At 42.4% G+C, this 16,442-nt stretch overlaps 1 protein-coding gene across 1 annotated transcript in view; it reads left to right on the top strand.

Moving 5' to 3' along the window:
- The first annotated feature begins 2,153 nt into the window (after window positions 1-2,153).
- DDX10 (DEAD-box helicase 10) overlaps window positions 2,154-16,442 on the top strand; it is a 195,612-nt gene continuing 181,323 nt past the window's right edge. Inside the window, exons 1-6 of the mRNA XM_075490972.1 lie at window positions 2,154-2,410; window positions 11,187-11,247; window positions 11,479-11,609; window positions 13,323-13,481; window positions 13,931-14,051; window positions 15,200-15,389. Coding sequence (XP_075347087.1) covers window positions 2,201-2,410; window positions 11,187-11,247; window positions 11,479-11,609; window positions 13,323-13,481; window positions 13,931-14,051; window positions 15,200-15,389 — 872 coding nt within the window. The 5' untranslated portion in view covers window positions 2,154-2,200. The remainder of the gene's footprint in view (window positions 2,411-11,186; window positions 11,248-11,478; window positions 11,610-13,322; window positions 13,482-13,930; window positions 14,052-15,199; window positions 15,390-16,442) is intronic.

The raw sequence follows: 16,442 nt of genomic DNA, 5'->3' as shown, positions 1-16,442 counted from the left end.
TATTACAAGACAACTGAAGTAGTCTCGCACGTTGTAAACAAATAAAATTTAAGACGGTAACATTTTTTCACGTATATAAGGGAAACTTTTACAAACCACTGGCTGTTTCTCAGGCAAGCCCCTCGGTGAGAGGACAGCAGAGAAAACCGAAGGGTGGCTCCTGGGCCTTTGCAGGCTCCCAGACCTCCAGCACGGGGCCGAGAGGCTCTCCAGTGTTTTACCTTCTCCTGCGGGACACAGGACGTCTGACTTTCTGGTTTTCCTTTCCTGCTATATGGACCTCTTGGCTAATGAACAAATAAATCATTCAAAAGCATCAGAAACATATAGGCATAATTAAAAGCATTTGTCATGACAGCAGCAAAAGAGTTGTTTTAGGAATGGGACGGTAAGATATTATTTTCCATATAACTTTTTTCATTGAGGATTTATGTCCGTAGTGACTCACAGACCACTGCTGCTGTTCTGTTATGAGAGGTGAGCCTGTAGACAAAACATAGACCAGGTGAGCAAAGACAGCATGTTCAAACACAACACTTTTACCTGTACATTTACTTACAAAAAGGTTAAACTCACTCCAGTGCTGCAACAGCAGAAATTTGACACAGGAGGGTTTTTGTTTGTTTTTCTATTACAGGCAGACACAGCTGAGCCCTGCGACAGTCTGATCGTGTTAGACGGGGACCTTGTTTTGCATGTCAGGTTAATGTGCTGTACTCGTGGGAGAGATGTGCCACCCCCAGAAGCACACCCTTCGGGTGGAACAGCACCTCCTGCAAACAGTTTTTCACCAGCTACTTCTGGAAAAAAAAATTTGTTTCAAGAATAAAACCTTCAATATCCTTCCTTATTCATCTTAACAGCAAATAAACCCCTAGAGAAAACCGTTGCATTCAAAGCTGTACCTGGGAGGAGAAATCCCATGGGGGCATATTTAATAGAGATTTTTCCAGCCCTTCCTGAAATTAGGAATGTAATGTATTTTAAAGGGAAAACAAACATTTCTATGATCACAGGTTTCCCTGCTGTCAGGGAGGAGGGAAAACATCTTCAGTGATACACGCAACATATGTATGGCAGAAGTGGAGCTAATTAAAAGGCACTCCCTTTTTCCCTTGGCTTTCTGGAATTCAAAACCCTCATCAGAGACAGTAATTATTTTGGGAGTCTTTCACTGTTCCCCTCATCCATGTGTTTACTTCTTTCTTATGACACTGCATAAATGTTTGTAATTTTCTCTTCATGATGTGGCACAATAACTCTGCAGCCTGATTTTGTTTTTAATTTTGTGTGCTGATGAAGTCCTAAAACTGACTCAGCAAATTCTTTCTGACGATGCAGACCTTCCCCATAGGGAGGGGTTAAGAAGTGGCACATGTAAGATAGCATAATATAAATTTGCAGGTTGATTAAATCTAGTTACTTTGAGAGATATGTGCTTCTTATAGAGGCCACCCTTATACCACCCAGTGTAAAACAACTCTGCATGTTTGTAGTTTTCCCTGTGATCTTCTGCCAACCCTTTGCACAGCTCAAGGCTCTGAGCCAAGGCCATTGACTACAACGGTATTATGAAGGGTCAAAGCACACATCAGACCGCTTAAATCCAGCATCTCAAAACACAAGGCCCACCATATGGCTTCCAACTGCTTTTCGATTTTTCCAAATTTGTCAGTTTTTCCCTGTCATGAATTAGCAAATAAAGCATTAACAGACTTGTCACTGACCTCTTCCCCTGGGTCCCCCACACCACCGTATTGCAGAGGAAGAAATTTGACAGTACTAAGCACACATTCCTGTTCTATTACGGCTTTATTTTTTTTAAATGTTTTTTTTTCGTTTTATAATCTCCATCATAGAGCGCATTTTGCTTGCTGCATTTCTGCATGCTGCGCCAAGAGCTCATTTTTTGGGTTATATTACTCGACGTGTCATTTTCCTTCAGCTTTTGCGCAGCCCTTTACCCTTACCACAGCCCGGGGAAGGGCGCGGGCACCGCGCCGCGCCCCTGGCGGCCGAGCCGAGCCGAGCCGAGCCGAGCCGAGCCGGACCGGACCGGACCGAGCCGAGCCGAGCCGAGCCGAGCCGAGCCGAGCCGAGCCGAGCCGAGCCGAGCCGAGCCGAGCCCTCCCCCGGCGGCGCAGTCGGCTGACGCGCTCCGCCTGCGCCCAGCCCCGCCCCCGGCAGCCGTGTGCGGCCCATGCGAGGCGGCGGGGGCAGCATGGGCCGGGCCGGCAGCGGTGGCGGCGGCGGGTCGGCGGTGATGGACCCGGTGCGCAGCTTCGAGCGCTGGAAGAAGAAATACACCCGGCGGACGAGTCGGCTGCGGCTGCAGCGCAAGGAGCGGAAGCGGCCCGAGTGGCAGGTGGAGCGGGAGAGCATCGGCCGCCTGGTGCAGCGCTACCCCGAGGTACGGCAGGAGCGGGCGGCTGGTGCTGCTGGGCCGGGACGGGGAGCGAGGGGCTTTGCAGGGCGGCGACGGGAGGGCACCCTCCGGTGGGCATGGCGGCCCTGCGGCGGGCGGAAAAGCGGCCCCTCTCCTCGTGTAGTGTGCGTGGGGGTAGGGCTGGGAGGAGGAGGGGGGGGAATCTGTGAGGAGGGGATCCTGGGCAGGGGTGGGGAGCACCCCTAGTCGGCAGGGCTGTTCCTCTGGCTGTTGGCGGTGCCTGTAGATAACAGGTTTGTTGGGTGACACTGCTCAGCGGCAGGCAGAAGGGCTTTCACCTCCATGAGGCAGGGATGATCCTCCCTTCCTTTCCTTTCTCCCCCCCAGGCAGAGGAGGAGAGGGCAGTAACCGCAGGCCCAGTGGTTCTGGTGGAGGTGACCGTGGTCAGGCTGTGGAGCCAGGGGTGGTGAGACCCTCAGGAGGGGAGTGAGCGGGTGAGAGCGCAGTGAGGAGGAGGTTGAAGCAGGTGGTGGGAATGGTTGTACCCAGTGGCACTCGGCCCTTCTGACCAGGCAGCATGGATGTCTCGCTGTTGGGGATAGGACACGTTCGTCTCTATAGGAGATGCCCTACAGGCAGACATCACACTAGAAGAGTATGTTGTTTAACCTCAAGTTAGGAAATAGGTATTTGAATACTAGAGCCAGGGTCAGTGGTGGTGGTTTTGTCACGCAGATTCCCTTGAATTCCTCTGGGAGATGGCTGGATTTTGAGCCATACTGATTAGCGGAAAGTACTGTGATTGTGAATAACAGCTTAGATGTTCCCTCCCTGTGGTGTTGCTCTACCTCCTGCCAACTTTTGCTGAATTTGCAGCTACTGCTGGGAGGGAGCATGGCAGTTGTACTTGGTTACGCACTCAGCGTAGCTGATGATAGAGACTTTTTGGTGGTTGTAATTTGATTGAGCAGAAAGTAATGATGAGGTATAGAAACCATGAAGAGGTCATGATAGCTCCTTTGGTTAAGATTCAGCAAGTTAGTATTCTGAAGCTTCACACAGTCATTGGCTTTACTGGTTTGAAAGCAAATGGTATGCTTCCAAAGATGATCAAATTACTGTTTTGAATCACAGATTATTTCTCAGGGGAAAAAATGGACTTACCATTCATTGTTTTTATGATAAAAATTAAAGATGGTAACTACATAAATGATTAATATATTTTATTGTGGATAAATTTTGAGTTAACTTGTGTTGGCAATATCTTTCTACTCACTGTAGAAAGAGGACTTAGATGCTGACTGTGAAAGCAGGCTGCTTGAATTGTTAGAAGCTTGTATTTTTCTGAGTGGGATGACCACTGATAGGTATGTGTCTTTCATTGTGGAATGAAAAACCTCCTGCATTACTACAGTACTGTTGGACTGCTTGTTATAACCTAGACTTAGACAGTTGCCTCTGCATGGTCTCTGGAGGGCGCGTGTCTGAGCAAGAGAGAGAAACTGAGTTAAAGGAACTTGGCAAAGGCTGTGTACAGAGTTTGTGAACTCTCTGCCCAGATCCCAGGGTGGTGGGCTTATTGTCTATATACCACGTTGCGGTATATATAAAGTAGATTGCTTTGTATTTCTGTGTATTTGAACACAGACAGGGAGATGTGTAGTGAAATTAATTTTGCGTGTTGTCAGGCCCTAACAGTTTCTACATTTGATAATAGCTTGCATTTACTTGATAATGCCATATGCAAATCAGGCTGCTGCATCACCTTAGGGTACTATGGCAATATCTAGCTCTTCTTTCTTCTCTCTCTCTTGTTTTGGAGTCCCATCACTGGTCATTTAATACTCTGAGCAATAGTCTTATAGATAAAGTGGTCGAGTTCAGGGGATAGCTTTTCTTCTAACATAGTAGACACATGTTTGCAGAAGCTCAAGTAGTATGCTGCTCTTGTGTACTGAAATTATATGTATATGGTGTGGGTGTATTGAGAGGCAGGAGCAGGATCACCAGAATCATCAACTGGAGGAGATGCTCGCTTTTTGGAGTGGATTACAGCCTCTTCATATGTGAGACTGAATGGCCAAACATGACCCCTATTCATCTGTCATTTGCCCTTACTTGACCTAGATTCATTTGAGGAAGATTATGACAATGAAAAAAATGTAATTGTTTAGAAGGAGGCAGCAAGAATGCTTGAAGTAAAAGATTTATCTTGGGCATTCAGTCTCAGAGATGAAGTGGCAGAAATATTTTGAAAAATGATCTCTGGGAAGCCAGCATCTCCTCCACTTGATGCTGCCTTTGCCGCTTTGTTCTCCCCATACACAGTATATATGTTCTTCATATACAGTTTTGCCATATTTATGCTGTATGCATGTATTAAATCCCTACATGCATCCCTTTCTATTACGTTAGTTCTTATGGGGAAAAATTGCTTTGCTATCTGTCATACCACTCTACTTTACAGGAGTGCATCCTTGGCAGATAGTGGGGTATGAGTGTGTTGCTCACAGATGTATGTAAGCAGGAGAGAGGTTTAAAAGGAAAAAAGGAACACACACAAGCAGTGAGTTAATGAAACTACATTCTTTAAGGGAATGATGTAACCCCTGCTTTTCCATAGTGAGGTCGCTATTCCTTTTTTATCGTCATAAATTTTAGGGTGGTATATCTGGATTGTGATGGGTAGATGTGCAATTCTCAGACTTTTTAGTTTGAGTAGTCTCCGTTCTGATTTTCTACAGTAGTCTGTTCCTCTACTCCTAGCCTTAAATATTTTGCATAATATTTAAATGCAGCCACTTTTCCCTGAAACACATCCTATACATTTGGTACTTGTATTTAATTTCCACTCATTCTATGTAGATTTCTGTTTATGCTGGCCTTATAGTCACCTTTGTCAATTACTTCCATAGATACTTGCATTTACTTGCTGTATATGTGGCTATGTGAATATGTATGGATGCTTCTGTGTCACCAATGTGCATGTCTGCACATGCATCTGTTTCTAGGACATGGGTAATAATTCTCTGTCCTGTGGAGCTTGGGGCAGCATAGGTAAGCAGTGGGTAGTGGGAGGTTGTGTTTGTGTGTATATATGGAGGTTGACGAAGAGAGGCTGGTAGTGGTCAGGCATGTATCCATCAGAATGAAGACAGGGTAAATGTGTATTTGTATCTGGATAGTTTTGGGGACTCCTGGTCTCAACTCTTCTGGGGTTTTGCTGTCATCTTGCTCCAGGAGTTTCCTGCTTGTGAACATACATGTGGATGCCCACCTAGCTTCCTGTCTTCAGTCCTTCATATCTCCTTTCCTGGTCCCTGGCAAGGTTTTCCACTTGGTCTCCTGCATTTCTTCCCTATTACGCTGGACCTGGTTGTAGTGAGGGTGGGGATTGTGAGGAAGTGCCATGTGCCTGGGTCATCAGGGGTCGCCAGTGAGTTCTGCATGGGGCAGATCCCTTCATAGGGACAAGGGAATTGGAAAGCTCCTCTCTGTGAGGAGCACTGGCTGGGGTCTCTGCCACGCAGGCTGTGGTGGGTTAGGTCTCCATGTGCTTTTGTTATCTTGCGTGTGGCATGGAATAGGGGTAGCATGGCTGTTGGATGCAAGAGTATCCACCTTGCCCTCCCTCTTAGAGTATATTGTCTATAATTTCCACTGTGAGAATGACTGCAATGGACAAGTCAAAGTGAAACAATAATGAAGAGATAACCAAGATAGATTGTAACTGGCTTTTTTTTGGTCATTTGTTGACACGTGATGGCAAATGTGTGGCAGCATAGGTGGAAAACGTGAAATACAGTTTTAGTGTGTCCAAATCTTGGGACCATTTTCTGTGTTACGTGCTTGTAGGTGATCTGCTATCTGTTGATCCAGTGACTTTGTTGCCTAACTGTAAGGCTGTTGATGAACATTGTCTTCTCCATCCAGTTGTGCTCATGAAAAGCATTAACAGCTAACTGATGTGCTGGGGAGAGCTGTTTGTGTAAATTCTTTCTAGTCTGCTTATGTCAAATTAGTCAAGTTAGATCAGAATACCATTTGAAGTATTTGAAATGAGCTGGCTGCTCTTACCTTGAGCAGATTAGAGAGAGCTCACAAGTACAGATTCCCAGCAGATTAGCGGAGGTAATAACTTCCGACAGCGAAACAAACTAAGTAGATGGTGGTGGTGTTTTCCACTGGTACATACAGATATGGAATAGATCTATCAGAAGATGTACCTCTAACACCAATCCTTCTTACTCCTGCCATTTGGACTTTAAATAAAAATAAACCAGTATCTTTGGAGTTAAGGGTACTACAACAGATCATTCTTGTACTCCTGGAAGTTTGTAGGGCAGAGAAATAATATAGGAAGCTTTGTGACATGGCCTTTCCTAACATTCCTGTGCCTTGCTCTTTTAATACTGTTCTCACTTTTTTTTGTTCTTGGACATCTTTAAAAGAGCTAGACTTATGCATGTAATGATTTTTAAATTGATTTAGAGGAGTTTAAGGTAGACGAGCAGAACACTATTTCTCTCTTTTGTGATTGACCCAGTAAGAACTGATGTATTATCTAGAGTTAAAAAGAAGTTGACCACTGAAATACTTAAAGCAGCCTTAATTATTTAGAACAATTTCACTTTGCTGCAATAGCCCACTTCATGTGTCACAAACCTATTAAAATCTATCCCTTTAGTTGCACATAATGGGTTGCTTGAATTCTCTTTTGATGTTAGTAAGATGATTTTCCCTCCTGTAGGCATACTGTTTTCCTATGTGGACAGTCTCTTGGTTGAAATTAAACTGAACCTGTATACATCACTGAGTTGTGATCCTTTAGCGTGCAAAATAGTAAGACTGGGAATTAGCCCAATATGCAGTATTGCATGTGATACATAATATCTCCAGAACTATCAACTGAACTTGGAAGTATTTGTCAGAAATTCCAATTTATGAAAGTTAAAAAAAAAACATTTATGGTGATATCTGGTAGGAGTTTTCCTCCCTCCCAGAAATGTACTAGCTTAAAGTATGTGCTTCTCAGCACAAGTAGGTTGTATAAATATAATTCACCTTTAAGATTTCTAAGTAACGTTTGGCAAAAGTTTAGTTGCTCTGCTAGGACACAGTGGAAGCTTGAAATCTACCTTGCAAGAGCTTTGTCTTGAAATATGTCAAAACCGGGTTTTAATAAGGGTGTTATTACCTTTTATCTAGAGATCAAATTCATGCATTAAATTACTTTTCTTGTTTTTACTAGAGAGAACTAGGCTGAAAAGAGTAGTGTTGTGATCTAGGTGCTTTAAACAGGTATAAACCCTCAGGAAAAAAATAGTTTAGTTTTCTATAATAGGCAGAGCCTGCAGAAGGCTTGGTACTTGAAGGAAATACGAGGCTGATCTGACTGCACGTTAGCTCTTCATTTGACGCCTTCTCTGGAATAGTTGTCAGGAATGTCTGAGGACCATTTTGCTTGGTCCTTGGGTTGGGAGATTTCTGTTCAGCAGTCTGTTAGAGATAAACGATACCTATTAGAAATGCACAAGTTGTGTAGGCTGTGAGTTTGACATTTGGAAATCTCAGTTTATGGATGCTAGTCAGTATGAATTCAAAGCTGTGTAGTCTACCTTCCTCTTAATCTGCTACAGTAGTCTTTTTTTTTTTTTTTTTTCTTTTGAGTTCTGTGTTTTTTTTTTTTTTTTTCTGTCCTGGTGCTATTGATTGTTGTGAACTTTGCCAGTGGAAGCTGTCCACATCTTTTGATGGTCTCCTACCAGCTAGAACAGACTTGAAAGTATTACATTTTTCTTAAGATCGCTACTTGACATCTCAGCATTTCTGTAAATCATTCAGCCAGCTCATGGACTCAAACACATGCTCTTGGGGTTTTTGTGTTTGTGTAATAAACAGCTCTGAAGTATGCTATAGGGGTGGATGCATACAGAGAAGTAAACGAGTATGTGTCAGGACAATGAACTGCTTTTTTAGTATGTTTTGGACCCTGTAGGACAGCTCTAAAAAATGAAGTATACCAAGTGCTAGAGGTTGGTGAATCTGGTGAGCTTCAGGACATAAATGGACTCTTCTTGTCCCAATCAGGTAGATGCAAGATTGCTGCAGTTCTGGGTCCCCAAGTCCAGCCTGCAGCAAGGGTGAGCATGTATTCCCAGTAGGTACACATATGTGCACACACACGTGTCCAGCCGCAGACGAACGCAGACAGAGCAGTGCCTTTATCAGCACCTGCGCAGACACACTCACACAGTGCTTGCACACATGTGAACAACAGCACGGGCGGCACATACTGTTCCTCTCTGTCTGATCAGGATTAATATATGCTAGTCAAATATGTACTCCAACATGGAAAATGGGTCTCTCCGGTAGCTGGCATTAGCTGCTCAGTCTGCCCCAGAGCTGGCCTCAGGCCGCGGTTTCCCCAGGTGCTGGCACCGGCACCCTCCAGCCTCTGAGGTTCGTGGTCCCGCTCCAGTTGCCGGCACTCGGCTCTGATGCTGCTGCCCACTGGTCTGGCTTGAAGGTTGCTGGTGGTCTCTTATGCAGGCTTGGAATAGAGGGTGTGCCCACAGAGAAGATGGATAGAAAGAATGCAAGAGTAATTATTATTAGTACTAAATAATTATTTACATCATTATGTAAGAATACTTAGTAAGGCTGTAGGGCCGGCTGTGGCGATGGGGTGCAGGGCTTGGTCAGACAAGCGTACTGACCAGCCAGCTGTTACCCAGGACCAGCCCCTTTTATGTCCTTTTCCCTCTATTTTCTCACACTGGTTCCTCCCCAGTCCACCTTGTTCCCGCCCTTTCCCTGCCTTTGATCCTTCCCCTGACCATCCCCTAACAAGTCTTGCACATTCCCACAACCCCCTTAATACACCTTATAAGAAACTGTGCAACGTCCCCAAATGCTTTCCCCCTGCAGCCCCCCGTGAGCCCCACACCCTGCAGGCACTCACCCCCGCCAGCCTGGGGAGGGGTGGCCCCACCGGCTCCTCGGTGGGGTTCACCCAGGGACCATGGGCCGAGCCCTCTCCTCTGACCATCCCCGGGAGCAGCTGAATCGGGGTGCTTTAACTCGATGTGCGGTGCTGATGTTGGTTGGGTTCCTTCCCTGGTGTTGCTCCACTGATTCTTGTGGGGTCTTTGTGTTCGCAGTGATTAATCTTTAATCACATAACCTAATGCTAAGTATATGCAAAAAAATCTTGACGCTAGAACTGTAGAGTCAAAATGGAAAAGTGGAGTGGGGGAGAAATGTGTTCGTTATTTGGAGATGTTTCCTGAAGCGTTTGTTTACCAGGCCTTTATCCTGCAGAACATTTACCTGCTTTTGTGTTGTCTGATCTCATACAGCAGCTGGAATACACTTCATCTTCATTGCTTCAAGGGATCTGAAAATACAGATGGACAGCTTAGCTCTAGTAAGGTTGTAGGGAGGCTGCCGGCAGTGTTTGCATGTGGTCCTTGCAGATGAAGGAGTCTGCCTTTATGGATGGGAGCAGTAAGGGTTAAATTGTTGCCAGTGCAGGTGAGCTTCTCTTTTTCAGGAAGATAATGGCTGTGTACCTTGCAGCATAGTAATGTTTTTTTCCTAAGCTGGAATAGTTAAAAAAGAAGGGAGGTAAGAGCTCAGAGTTCTTACTTTATGGGATACAACTATCATTACTCCATTTGCAGTAGCCTCCAAAAACAAACTGCTCCTCTGTGGATATTCCCAGGAAAAGGAATTTATGCTTAGCATGCATGAATCATAAATGCCGTGCTTGTTGCAGCCACACAGAAATATGAAATAATTGGCTAGTTATGTGTTTTACCATATTTATTTTATTATAATCTGTATTAGCAGTTAGTCTGACTGAGGCAGTTTTGGAGAAAAAGGCTACAGAAGTTCTGATTTTTGGAGATAGTGTACATATGTGAAATGCTTAACACGAGGTTTAATTGCAAGTTACGTCTGGGGCTTGTGGCACACTGCATTGTAGAAAATTTAGACCTTGCTTGCATACTGCAATATCTTTAAAATGTGATTTTTTTTAAAAAAAAAATTAATTTTATTTTCTGAAGAATTCTGCATCCAGTTTTGGACCCCCTAATAAGAAACAGACATCAGTAAAGCGGATCCAGTTCAGTGGAGGGCCATTGAAATGGTGGGGCTGGAGCACTTGCCCTGTGGAGAGAAGCTGGGAGAGATGGGCTTGTCAGTCTGTAGCAGAGATGGCTTTGGGGTTGGGAAGGGGACCTTCCTGAAGCCCCCAGTGCCCCTGGGGTGGTCATTGAGGGAGATGGTGCAGGGTGGAAGAATGAGAGACAACTGGTGTAAGTTAACAGAAAAGAGGCTCAGAATAGAACGCTTTTTCCCCATGGGGACAGTCAGGCAGAGTCATAGGTTGCCAAGAGAGTCTGTCCAGTCTCTGTCCTTGAACGATTTCAAGACTGGACTGGAAGAAGCTCTGAGCAGCCTGATCTGACCTCAGAGCTGACCTGCTGTGAGCAGGGGCTTGGAGTAGAGGCCTCCTGAGGTCCCTTTCAGCCTAAACTGTTCTGTGATTTCATGATGATTTGAGCTTTAAATTGTGCTATTAGCCTGCATGATTAAAGTATATCTTATTACTTACTAAAAGTTTATGGTAGAAGAGCAGTTTGGCTTAGGTCAAATTAGTAGAGATTGCCTGACCAGCTAACTTGGATCAGGTCATACTGAACTACTATGCATTTATGTTAACAGCAACTTAAAGAATGCTATGTAATTTCTCATAGATTGTGAACACTGATTAAACTTATTTTGTTTCAGATAAATGCAAGTGAAATTCAAAGATTTTCAGATTTTCCATTGTCAAAGAAAACCCTAAAAGGTGAGTACAGAAGTTTTCTTTGGAAACTAATTTAAGTAAAAATGAATGTATTATTTATCTGCATCTGAACATTTTTTTGCTTTAAACTAAGTTTTAGATAAGTATTGCCGTGTGCAGTGTTTTCTAAATGGAGAAATACAGCTCTGGACAAGACAAAAATAAAGATTTTTTTTTTTTTTTTTTTTTTTCCCCTCCCACACTTTCTCTTCTCTTCCCACACTGCAAATATAGGATTGCAGGAAGCTCAGTATCGTGTGGTAACGGAGATACAGAGGCAAACCATAGGTTTGGCTTTGCAAGGTAAAGATGTGCTTGGAGCTGCAAAGACTGGATCAGGCAAAACCTTGGCTTTTATTGTCCCAGTAAGTAACTTACATCCTTCCATTTGTACTTAAACCAAGTTATCTGGCAAGTATTGGATGTCAAATGGCTTAGGTTAATAGATCCTGGGAGAAAAGTTATAATTCAACTCATCTAAGTGTTCCAAGAAAGCCAAGATACTAATTTAGTAAAGCTACTTGAGGTTCTGAAAGAAGTACATTTTTGGCCCTAGGAATATTCTGACACTTAGAAATTCCATTTTGATCCTTACATTAGTAGACCCTGTGTGATTTAGGAACTGCTTTGTTTTTCTCTCGGGAATCTGTTTTCCTGGTATAACTCCAGTTGTCCAATTCTTATAAAATTTGAAAACTAAGTGTATGAATAGAATGGTGACATTTCTTCAGTTCCTTAGACTTTTTTTAGATGAGTGGTTTTCACCCCTTTAAAATTTTAGGATTTGGCCCTTATATAGAAAACTTAAGCTTAGTGATTGTGGACTTCAGTTTCCTTGTTGTCTTTTGTGGACTCCTTAGAAATCACTTCCAGGTGCAAGCGGCAAAACAGGATGAAAACCCCTGTCATGGATAATACGTTTGACTGTTTTACTCAACATTGTACTCTGCATTTCATTTGTTCAAGTTGAAAGTATAATTGAGACGTTTGCGTAAAGTGCACATATAAGTGGATACCAAACCCATCATGTTATGATTAGATAAAGGAAAAAGAAATGTCATTTTGATTATGGGTTTTTTTTGGTTTAAACATTACTTGCATTTTTGTGGCCATAAATTTCTTTGGAGCCTATTCTGTCAGTAACTGTGGGAACAGTAGTAGGTGTTTTGAATACCCTCTCTAATTGAGAAGATTTATGCTTTATGCTGGTTTTTTTTTTAATTATTTTTTACTAGTAAAGAATAAAAAAAAAGTAGGTGGCTTCAAAAGATAGTCTTGTGAACTTGAGAAACAAAAATGAGATTGCTCAATTAGTTAATCTAGGAGTAGAAGTAGTTTGCTTTACAAACCTTATTTTAAAACAGTTTTAGGGGGGAGAAAAGTGATAAGAGAGGAGCTGGAGAGATGAAGAGTGAAAAAACAAAAATTAATTGTACAAGGATGCTTAACAGCCTTCAGTATTTCAGAATGCTTCAGGTATTCATACCTATGAAATTTTTGTGTTAGGATTAGCTGACTAAGACAGTGTTTCTGCAGTGTGAATTCATAAGAGGAGGAATAATCCTGGTCTGAGGTTTATGGCAACTTTAGTTGAAATGCTCTGTATATAGCATGTGTGTATAGTACTGCTGCAAGTCTGTAACTGGAATTAAAGCTGCAGTAATTGACTTTCTTCTAGTTGCTCATTCTCTTTCTGGTTCCCACAAAACCTTATGAGCAGGGAAGTTTCTTGTGTTTTTCTACGTCTGATTTCTACTCTCGTATAAATGGTTAAGGCTTAATTTCCAGAATTTAGCAGAGTAGGATTAATTGTGCAGTAAAATGTTTATGATTTACCACCCATTACTGTCTGTCATAGATTGGTACTGGGGAACTTTGCTGCAGCAAGTATCATTACCATCAGTTAGAACTGATATATAATCAAACTATGTGAAATGTATACTGATGTTTCTTCAAGTCATTATTTTAATTAGTGTGGCTTTGTCTTTTTTTTATGAACCTTTTTGTTACAAATTTGTTGTTGGTACGTATTTTCCTTCAGATATTTTTATGATGAGAATACGGTCATTTTTTTTCAGGCTTTGGAACTCCTGTATCGCCAGCAGTGGACTTCAGCCGATGGACTGGGAGTTTTGATAATATCGCCTACCCGGGAACTGGCATATCAAACCTTCAAAGTTCTGCGTAAAGTGGGAAGGAATCATGAGTTCTCAGCTGGCCTTATCATTGGAGGAAAGGTGTGTCCTCTCTTGGAGTTTGCTGTATTGAAGCATAAATGAGTGCTATAATTAAGTGCTAGTTTCGGAAGGAAATGCTGGAAATAAAAAGTGAGGGAAGAGAGTAGTTAATGGGAACCTGTCAGACCCACTCGTTTTCCTGTCTGTGTACTCTATGTCTTGTGAAGCTTTTGTGTATTTACAGTCTTCCCAGGTTACATGACTGGATGGACCTTCCTGCCAAGCCTTCCAGGACTATCCTGTTAATTTAGATTATTCTGAAATACTTTTTGCTCAAGCCCCAAGTGTGAGCATGCTGAAAAAATTGTGATATCTCCGTAGAAAGAGGAAAGGCTGATCCTTGACTATTCTTTCTAAAAACTATCAATAGGTTAAGCTAGCCTGGTCATCTCTGGTATTGGGCTTCTAGTGTGAACAACTAGAGCTAAGCTGGTTTTACTCCTTTTCAGGATCTGAAAGAAGAGTCTGAAAGAATCCACCACATAAATATGCTAATTTGCACTCCAGGACGGCTTCTGCAGCACATGGATGAAACTTCATATTTCTATGCATCTGATCTGCAAATGTTGAGTAAGTTTTTTTTAAGTACTTGAAAGTACTCAGAAATATTTTGTAACAGTTGATAATTGTGTGGAGCATTTCCTTGGGCAGGAAGTTTATCCTAGTCATGGTATGTAGATGAAATGGCATTTAAGTTCACACATGTACAAATTAAAATAGAAAACAAGAAAACCCCTTTCTTGTGTACTTTCTCTCAAACAGTTGCTGAGTATGCCTTCCTTAGATGATAAGAACAAGTAGGTGAGTTAGTAAGGCACCCAAAACCAAATGTAGTGTCCCATATAATCCTTTAGATCTGTCTTGGCTAATGCTGGCCTTTCCTTTCTGGCTATAGCTCTCGTGTTTTTCCTGACATGATAATTAACTATATGGAATATCCATTGCAGTGTGTGTATTTTGGGCCAGTTATAGAAAACAATTTTCTTTGAATTTTAAGACAGATTGCTGCTTCTTCCATTGTTTTGTTAGCATTGTTAACATTGTTTCTTTTCATCCTTCCAACCTGAATAAAAATTTCAGTGTAATGAAAAGGTTTGCCTGCCACTAAGGACTGCATAATCTTTAGCATAGCCTGAGGAATTTAGAAGCAATTAAGAAGCTAATTAAGCTGATAAAATGCGAAATGATGCTTGCTACACTTAGTACAATTCATGGCAGTTAGACAAGACTTGCATTAAACATAGGCCCTTTTCTTAAGGCTTTGTCTCTGTGCTACTCTGTTTATTCCCTATGTTTCAATGCTAAATTCAGCTTAGGTACAGGAGAGTCTGTTTTGCTCTGTCATGAATAGTACAGCACTGTTTTATATTCCATGCTTTTGTTTCAGTAATAGGACAGGGAGTTTGTACTTTGCAGTCTGTCTGCAAATTGCTGAACTGTTTACTTGAAATGCTGATCTTTTATGCTTCAGCATGTGAAACTGAGGGCTGTAATGCGTAGATTATGGGAAATGCTATGACTTCTGTTGCAGTTTTTTTAAAAACATATTTTATGGAGTACATGAATATCTAAAGAGAATCCTGTCATACACAGGAATTCAGCTAATCTCTGCAGTTTAAGTAGGCATGGATTTTTGTACTATATGGATTTGGTGTATGATTCTTTTTTTTAAATGTAAATAAAGTTGAAACCAGACTTTCTCAAATCTCTCAATTCAGTTCTTGATGAAGCTGATAGAATTCTAGACATGGGATTTGCTGATACAATGAATGCAATAATAGAAAATCTACCTAAGAAACGCCAGACCTTGCTTTTTTCTGCAACACAAACAAAATCAGTGAAGGATCTTGCACGGCTGAGTCTGAAAGATCCGGAATATGTTTGGGTTCATGAGAAAGCCAAATTCAGGTATGTTGGGATAATTTTTTTTTTTTTCTGTGGGGGGTTAAACAGATGGTGATCCTACTTAACTGCTTCTCTGACTGTCAGTTCCCTGAATCAGAAGTTACGTTGTGCATCTTCCTTCCTACAGTGTCTGATCCTGTTCTGTGCCTTCTTGAAAGCAAGGAATTTCCAGATAAGAGGGTACTAGTTCTGACTGATTCATTACAGGGAGGCTGAACCTCCACTTCCCTTGTGGCTCCTCAAGCAGCTTCACAGACTGGAAATGTTCTTCCTCAGGAGCAAGCTCCAGAGTGGGTTATAGCCTGGATGGAGTAGTGTCCTGGCTGTAGCACTCGCTTCTGAATTGCTACTTTTTTGTTGTTTGGCTTCCTTGCCTCCTGTGTGTGTATACTCACTGTGCAGAACCACTAGATGTGTTGCACAAACGCAGTTCTTCTTTGTGCTGTTGATAAATCTGGCTTTCCAAGGAAATGGTACTCTATTGGGAAAGTGCAGAATAACAGTCTTGTTTGTGTATTCAGTATTAGGTGCCCAACGGAAAGCATATGGTATTAGAATCATAGAATAGTTTGGCTTGGAAGGGACCTTTAGAGGTCATCTAGTCCAACCCCCCTGCAATGAGCAGGGCCATCTTCAACTAGATCAGGTTGCTCAGAGCCCCGTCCAGCCTGACCTTGAACGTTTCCAGGGATGGGGCATCTATCACCTCTTTGGGCAACCTGTTCCTTTGTTTCACCAGTTAGTCCATGTGCAGTAAGTCTTGTGGTTTCCTGATGCACTGGGTTTACTGTGCACACGAAATAAACTTGTCATGCCGCACAGTTTGGATCAGAATGGGAAGGCCTTGTGAGAAGTGAAGTATGTGGTCTGCCAAGCTCAAAAAATCTGTGTCCCTAAATGAAAAAAAAAAAGCACGTTGTTTTTTGGCACTTTTTTTTTTTTGAAATCTAAGTGAAGAATGTTGCTTAATGTTTTGCGTTTCTATGGGTTCTATCATTTAAGTGTCAAACTGCTTATGAATGTGTATGATTTTTTTTTTTCTGCTTTTCTATGAAG

Source organism: Mycteria americana, chromosome 1 (genome assembly GCF_035582795.1).
Source record: "Mycteria americana isolate JAX WOST 10 ecotype Jacksonville Zoo and Gardens chromosome 1, USCA_MyAme_1.0, whole genome shotgun sequence".
Classification (NCBI taxonomy): domain Eukaryota; kingdom Metazoa; phylum Chordata; class Aves; order Ciconiiformes; family Ciconiidae; genus Mycteria; species Mycteria americana.
The sequence above is the reverse complement of the archived record's forward strand: the minus strand, read 5'-3'. Positions and strand labels throughout refer to the sequence as shown.